This window comes from Denticeps clupeoides, unplaced genomic scaffold (assembly GCF_900700375.1).
Source record: "Denticeps clupeoides unplaced genomic scaffold, fDenClu1.1, whole genome shotgun sequence".
NCBI lineage: Eukaryota > Metazoa > Chordata > Actinopteri > Clupeiformes > Denticipitidae > Denticeps > Denticeps clupeoides.
This window is the reverse complement of record NW_021630004.1, coordinates 577,460-585,360: the sequence shown is the minus strand read 5'-3', so window position 1 is coordinate 585,360 and position 7,901 is coordinate 577,460. Positions and strand designations below refer to the sequence as shown.

Sequence of the window (7,901 nt, the reverse complement as noted above, 5' to 3'; positions counted from 1 at the left end):
GAAATGGTTCACGAACTGACCAGGACAAGTGGCACCCATTCACTGTCATGTGTCCACTTATTACACAATTAGCGTTCCCTTTATGCATTGCCTTCCCTCATTCTGTGTGTCTAGTCTGCTTTGTTTTTGATAAGCTACCATGCCCGATAACGTTCTTAAATTAACTTCACTCCTGCATTTACTCTGGCGTCACAGCACGACTGATTTGATTAATATAATTGTGATATGTATGCAGTGTTTATTGAAACTGCTTGTGTTAATCCAATAAATAATTACACCATTCCAGAGACAAATTGATGCATAATTTATTCATTCAACCAAGGTGTACAGACTAAATCCACGACTGCCATAAGTGCACAACAATTAGCATGGTATAACTCTAACACAAACAACATTGTCACAACCCTGTGAAGATACATTTGCCATGTAGGTGTAATTTACAAATCCATGTAGAGACATTTTGTATTTCCTGAGGGACATTCAGATTCATCTCTTGGTTTTTATACCGTCTCTTGGTAATCTACCATGCTGTTGGTTTATTAAGCCTCTACTGGACATTTCAACACTGGGGTCCGGTGTATTTGCATTGGACCTCAAGATCGTGAAGCAGGAGGTACAATATTGGACAGCCCTTACTTACACAAAGCTCTAGAAATGCCAAAAATCTGTAAACAATGGAATAGTTCAATTCCAATGTTTCTTTTCTTTGTGAGAACAATCAAAATGCAGCATAACTTGCTGCAAACATCAGAACAGGAATCTATATTTTTGAAGGGTTATAGCCAGAGGGTCCAGGCCATGTGCAACTCATAGAAGCGAGGCAAACATCCTATAGACAGGACAGAAGAATGGAATAGCAGTATTTTATAAATGAGTATAAATGACAAAATGATTGAAATATTTAAAATATAATTTAATAAAAATGTATGCATTGTTTTGATGTTATAAATGTTTCTAATGTATATATGTTTAAAACAATTCATACACATGTCCTCTTATATTATTTGAAAATTCTCCACTCTTTACATATACAGGAACTAAAAACTAAATTGTGAAACCAGGAAATCCATACAAACACACACACACACACACACACACACATAAAAATATGTATATATGATATGATAGACTGTTAGAATGATATATAGGGACACAGGAGTATCATTAGAGAGACAAGACCAGGTAAAAATAATCATCTATTGGCAGATTGGTACCTACTTGTATATTAATCCAGTGAACTCATCTATAAAACCACCTGAGGTATAGACAGAAATAGAAATAAGAGCTCTTTTACATATAAAACAAATAAATATGGGTGTTTGAAACCAATTCAATGCAAAACAATGTTTTAGAAAGATTTGTGGTAATGATGTGTGACGTATTACCTGGAGTACATACAGTGTCACAGACTGCAGGGCAAATGGAGCAGACAGGACACAGCTAGAGAAAGACAAAGTCGAATCATTGTAGTTCCATGTGACATTTGCACATATAGCATTTTAAAAAGACCATAGAGATCACTTACTTGACAGTGATGGCAGAGTGGAGACATTTCACCCTCTTTGCATGGACACTTGTCACAGTTGCTGCAATGCTAAAAAGAACAAGCATGCATTAAAGGAAAAAAGGTGAGAACCTGGTGGAAACACAAGGAGAGTATGCAAACTCGACACAAAACCACAGCTGGGATTTAGTTATCTTTACTTATTATTCACTTCTGTAATAAACCAAAAATATAATAGGGTCATGTGATTTATGGAATAAGCTGCACAAAGCTTGATTTGCTACAGAAAGTGTATTGCTAGGTTAGGGTTACCATTTTTCAACTACAGTTGATATTTCAGGCTGGCAAGGAGGGTGAAGTGTTTGTGAGTATTTGCTTTTAAAAATGTAAATGTCAGAAGTAGAAAAACAGAAACCACTCCTACCTTCCCACCCTCTTCAATAATCCATCCAGTACCCCTGGCCAAACAAAGCATGCCATGTCTTGCAAATACTGTTCCAAGAAGGGAGTTGCCCTCTAACCACGGAGATAATCCCAATAATAGGATCAAACCTTTAAAATTTAAAGTTAAAAAATAGAGAGGGCCAAAGAGGACAAAATAAAAATTATGAGTTTTAAATCTGGATTTAAAAGCAGAGGTTTTATGGGTAAATTTACATTTACAGCATTTACCAGATGCCCTTATGCAGAGCAACTTACAATCAGTAGTTACAGGGACAGTCCCCCCCTGAGACACTAAGGGTTAAGTGTCCTGCTCAGGGACACAATGGTAGTAAGTGGGATTTGAACCCGGGTCTTCTGGTTTATAGGCGAGTGTGTTACCACTAGGCTACTACCAAATTTAATGTCAAGTGGTAGCTGGTTCGACAGACAGGCTCTGTCACCTATCTTTCCATTAGTTCCAAAAAGTCTTTAGCAAAGGGCTTGGTCGGGCAGCAAATATGAATGTTAAATTCCTGAACAATTAAAAATGGTCATATTTTGGCACAATTTCGGACAGGAAGAATGAAAAGTCATTCATAAAATCCTTGTTATATTTTGTGGATGGTAAACCACAGTGCAGAAAGCTGGGTCAGATCTATATAGTTTGAATAAGCAGGACTTAAAGCTAGAATAAGGTACAGGCACAGTACGGATGGGATTGTATGCCGAGTGGAGGTCCAGTTTGGTGAAATATGAGAGGGCGTCGAGGGATGTGTTGGTGAGTGGCAGATAATCAATGCAAGGCCTTAACCCACCATCCTTCTTGGATATGAAGAAAAACCCTGCTGCAGCTGGTTTGTGGAGGGACGGATGGTGCCATTGTGCTCCATGGCCAGGTGTTCAGATTTGGACAGAGGGCAGAGATGACCTTGGTGTGGCATGGTTCCAGGAAACAGATCTATGTCGGCTGGTCGGTGAGGTGGAAGCTGAGTAGCCTTGTACTGATGATGGCTGCCAGGTCCTGATAGCAGGATGGGATGGGTGTCAAGGATGGGACGTGAAGGTGTAGGTGTGGCATTGATGACTCTGGAGGGCTGTGGCTGAAGACAGTGTTGATGGCAGTGCGCTCCCCATTCCAACACCACAACAGCGTACTAGGATAAGTGGGGATTGTAGACAGTCAGCCAGGGGAATCCCAGGAGCAGAGGTGATGTGATGATGGAATTGACCAGGAAGCTGAGGTGTTCTGTGTGAGCGTCGAGACGAAGCCGGAGAGCTACGATATGGTGGGATTGGATGCAACCCTGTCGGCAATCCACAGATGTGATGTCAAGGGCGAGGCCTGGGGTTCAGTGGGGATCTGATGTTGGCGAACAAAGTTCAGGTCCATGAAATTCCACAAATGAGGCAGTGGTGATTGTGTGGCGTCTCCACTCCAGGACAGCTGAGAGGGTGAGTTGAGAAGCAGGAGAAGAGGAGAAGGTGGAGGATGCCCCAGGTAAATGCACCTCACCAATCAACTGGGGAGCATGGTTCCAGGTCAAAGGGGGACTCACAAGAGATGGGGAAGCACACAGCTTCAGAGAGGGCCTTCCGTCCAAGCTGCATGGGTTCCCCCTGGTGGTCGGGGACGAGGTGGAACATGCCTTGGTGGACTCAGTGGAACAGTATTACTTGGAAGATGATGATCGTCCAAGTCTTTTATGCAGGGAACAGCAATAATGACTGAGCAATGATCGGCGGCCATCTTGGCTACTTTCGGAATCGTTTCCGTGTTGCTCCTGGCTCATGCGGATGGAAACGTGACAAAAAGCAGAGCACACATTTTGTTGTGTGAACCGTATGCTGTGTTGTGTTTGAAAATCACTTCACTTAAAAGCATGACAAAGGACGTTAACAAACTAGACAACCCAGGCAGACAAGCTGCAGCAATATGACACAGTGTATGGATATATTAAGTACATAGTACATGACATTCTATGATTATAATCATAGTAGTAGTAGTGATATGATGATAATAATAATAATAGCACAGCAGCACAGTTTGAGTCAATGAGAGACTAAAGTGCAGAATGCAGTGCTGTTGTTGCTTTTGTAATATGCTGTTTGCAATAAAAAAAAAAAAGTTCTGCGGATGATTTAAGGTGAGGTTATGTTGAGTGTGAAAAGTCAGTGTGAGAGGTTTGAAGGGCTCTGTACGATGCTGCAGGCCTTGTGGATGCTGCATTTCTGAAATGTGTTCAGTAGTGGAGGGAGAGGGATCCCAGTGATGTTCTCAGCTGTCTTCATTATCCTCTGTAGTCTCCTGTAGTCAGAAGTGTTGCAGTTGCCGTACGTGACAGTGATGCAGCTGGTCAGGATGCTCTTGACAGTGCTTCTGTAGAATGTGGTAAGGATGGGTGGTGGGAGGCTTGTTCGTTTCAGACTTCAGAGACAGATTGTTGTTGTGGCACCATGCAGACTGCCATTGACCTCCTCTCTATTCCCTGACTCATCATCCCTGCTTATCAGTCCCAACACAGTCATATCATCCACAAATCTGATGATGTGGTTGGTGGTGTGTGTGGCTGTGTAGTTGTGAGGCAGCAGGATGAAGAGCAGGGGACTAAGCACGCGTCCCTGTGGTGCTCCTGTGCTCAGTCTGATGATGGAGGATGGGTTCAAACTGCTTGGGACCTGTCTGTGAGGAAGTCCAGGACCCAGTTGCACAGAGTGGTGTTCAGGCCAAGCCCACAAAGTTTCACAACCAGGTTTTGGGAGATGATTGAGTGTGCACCACTCAGAGTTCACATAAACACACAGTCCACCTTACCAAATTAAGCAAGGTCCTTGTCCGCTCAGAAAGTGATCAATCCGTCCAGCTGGATGACCGAGTCCTGCAGCCATGTCTCAGTGAAAATGAAGACACAACAGTCTCATCTCCACTGGTTGGCCCGCTGTAGGTTGATGTAATCCAACTTGTCCAGCAATCGGATGTTTGCGAGCATAACCGAGGGGAACGCTGGTCTTGTAGGGTTAGCCTTTAACCTCGTTAACTGTACTACACTGTATTAATTAAGATCATTTAACACTGTGGTCTTGGGAGCTATGTAAGATGGCAGCCATTATCAGATTGGGATCCCCAATCTGACACATTGTGAAGTTAACAAACCTGTAATAATTATAAGAAAATATACTAAAGCATACCACAATGGTTATGGAATAAAAGAAAGCAGCTAGTTTATTTCAAAAAGTAAGCAGGAGCGCCTGACTATCAGTCCCTGCTGACCAGAAGTCACATATTTTAGTATATATTTTTTATATTTATATATATTTTAATCAATAAGCAACTTTTTTTTATTTTTCTGTCTGGATTTAGGAATAAACATACATGAGACAGCCTGTTCGTGAGCTTCATATTCAACCATAAAAATGTGACATTTCACTTCTCCCCTCAAAAACATGTCTCATGTCTCCTTTTTACATTTCTGTGTGCCTGAGATACAGCAGCAATACAGAAGCCGTCTTTTTAAAAGAAAAAGTTCAACATAGAGAGAATTACAAATGTCCAAATACCATTCAAATTTTGTGAAATGTTCTGCTTTTACATGTACATTAGATTTGTACTCGCTATACTGTATTAACATTTCCACAATTGCTTCACCAAAGCAATAAATTGCAAGAGCAGAGGTTGTCATGTCAGCAGCTCCTGTCTGTATATCAGTCACATGAAGTACTGAAATTTTTAATAATTCATCTAATATGCATGCTGTAAAATATACAGTTGTTTTCAATTTTACCTCACAAACAGAGCAGACACCACACAGGGAACCAGTGTGGTAACGTGGAAAGACCTCACTGTCTTCAAGGATCTCCATCTCTTCCATTCCTTTCAGATAGGCTTTTTCATCTGTAAATTGTGGCACACCTCCTTGGTTCATGAATCACACATAAAAGAACATCTTTTAATATGACTGACTTGAACTATGAACTTTGTTAAAATGTTACATACAGCACCAGCTTCCATGTTCTGTCTAACATGACAATAAAGCTCAACTTGAAATTTGAAACTTGAGCTGGGCTCATTTAATGTTTTTGAGGTAATTAATCTTATTTGAATTTATAAATGTGGTATAGGACCTTTTATTTGTTTCCCTGTTCAGTTTGCAGCTTATAATGTTAAAAAATTGAGATGCTGGTTCAGCATTGATGAACTGTTAGATAAAGACTATAGAACTGGTTTTGAAGAGGTTATTGGTCTCTGGTCCCCTTAACCTTCTGTCTAAAAGCGCTAAACTACTTTCGTACACTTATACACATATAGTCTATTTTAGGCTTTTGCTAGGACATTATGAATTAGAATTATGTAAATACCCAGTGCATAAAGTACTGAGCACTCATGGAAGTTCTCACCTGCCAGAAGGTTTAAATAGGATCATACAAACCTGGCTTTAAAAATGATCAGTGAAATGAAACAAACTTATATTTGAAAATAATTGGACATGACTTATGTCCAAAACAGTATTTTGGTGTGTATACATGATCTCAGTTATTAATTACCTGCTTCATATCTTGTGATTACTTTGTCGTCATCAGAAGCCTCTGAGGTGTAACTATCCTCAATGTCACTGGAAGGTTCTTCTGTACCTTCAGCATTTTCCTCTTTTACTGTATCCTCTTTATTTTCATCCTCTTCTTCACCATTTTCTTCATCTTCCTCACCCCCCTCTTCCTCCACTAGCATCTCTTCATTATTATCTTCATCCTCCTCTTTTATTTCTTCATTCTCATATTCACCATCTGATTCTGAATCCTCTTCCTCAATACTGTTGTGCTCAGACGTTTGCAGAACTGGCTCTACATCTAAAATCTCATAGTCAACAACTTCGTCTTCATTAGAGGTATGATCTTTTTCACCACTTTCTTCTTGACTGCTTGCTACAGCAGCAATTGGTGTATCTTCATCAATATTTTCTTCTGATGTGATCTCTAGTAATTGCTCCTCTTGATTGTCCAGGTTTTCTTCGCTGTTCAATGCTGCTTCCTGAGAGTGAATTCCACAACCAAGGAGACCCACCAACATTCCCAGAAGCCATGTCCACGACATAACTATGGAATAGTTACTGTTCGCCGGTCAGACGAAAGAGTAAGAAGCATTTGTTGAACTGGCTTCTGTTGTCAGATTGGATCTGGCACGCGCACACACACACACACACACACACACACAGTGTGAAATTCAGAGCATTGAGAGTTGACTGACAGGACCACATGTCTGTATAGAGCGGCTGATGCCCTTAACAGTTGAAATGGAACAAGGACATGAAGGAGTCTGAACAGAGGTTAAGCCTGTGAATGACTACTTGGGTATATATACACTGGAGGTTACTCACATTACACGCACAGTATCTTCTGAATGGGCCATGGTCATTGCAGGTGACCTGGTGTCTAAATAAAGCCTCTTTCAATAGCTGAACTGGATAAAATCTGTGTCCTTCAGTTAACTTGTCGGTTCACTTTATAACCTTTCCTTTAATTCCTCTTTCTGTTGTATGCACAGATAGCACAGCGGAGCTGCAGAATGATAAATGAAACAAGCAAAGCTGTAAGGTCGGTGCTTTTTAAAATAGTAATATTATTAGCAGTACTGCTTCTCCAACAGTGGTGGACCAAGGTATGAGGTAAATTAAATGATTGTTTTGTGTTTTGGGCATTGCTCAAAAGGGGTTTTAAAGAAAAAAGTAAGCGGGTCCAGAAATACCACAAATCATCCAGTTGCTATGTTAATGGAGTGTGAACAATGCAAGATTACAGTGCCCAAGACATGGGAAGATGAGAAGGGTGGCAACGTGTATGATGGGTAGGACGCATGTAGAGAGCCTGATAAATAATAACCCTGATCATTATTAATGTCAAGTGGGGTCCATGGGCATGCTCTCCTGTCAGAATTATTTTTAAAGTAAGCCCTTAAATGATCAATTTAGGGCTGATCACATTA

At 40.8% G+C, this 7,901-nt stretch overlaps 1 protein-coding gene across 2 annotated transcripts; it reads right to left on the bottom strand.

The window, feature by feature from the left end:
- Positions 1 to 280: 280 nt before the first annotated feature.
- Positions 281 to 7,136, bottom strand: LOC114780067 (sarcoplasmic reticulum histidine-rich calcium-binding protein-like). Of its 2 annotated transcripts, none has more exons than XM_028967589.1 (6): positions 6,467 to 7,136; positions 5,707 to 5,837; positions 1,526 to 1,594; positions 1,386 to 1,440; positions 1,219 to 1,255; positions 281 to 829 (listed from the first exon to the last, which is right to left on the bottom strand). In XM_028967589.1, exons 1-6 carry the CDS (start codon positions 7,011 to 7,013, stop codon positions 808 to 810), a joined length of 861 nt encoding a protein of 286 aa, XP_028823422.1. In that variant the 5' UTR covers positions 7,014 to 7,136; the 3' UTR covers positions 281 to 807. The 2 variants fall into 2 exon arrangements, with proteins under 2 accessions (XP_028823422.1, XP_028823423.1); XM_028967590.1 differs by having other exon boundaries at positions 5,707 to 5,816.
- Between the last annotated feature and the right edge of the window lie 765 nt (positions 7,137 to 7,901).

Coding starts and splice junctions, on each gene's coding strand:
- LOC114780067 (XM_028967589.1), bottom strand. CDS start 7,013: ATGTCGTGGACATGGCTTCTGGGAATGTTGGTGGGTCTCCTTGGTTGT. Junction 1,256..1,385: donor TGACACTGTATGTACTCCAG/GTAATACGTCAC, acceptor TCTATACCTCAG/GTGGTTTTATAGATGAGTTC. Junction 830..1,218: donor TTCACTGGATTAATATACAA/GTAGGTACCAAT, acceptor TCCTGTCTATAG/GATGTTTGCCTCGCTTCTAT.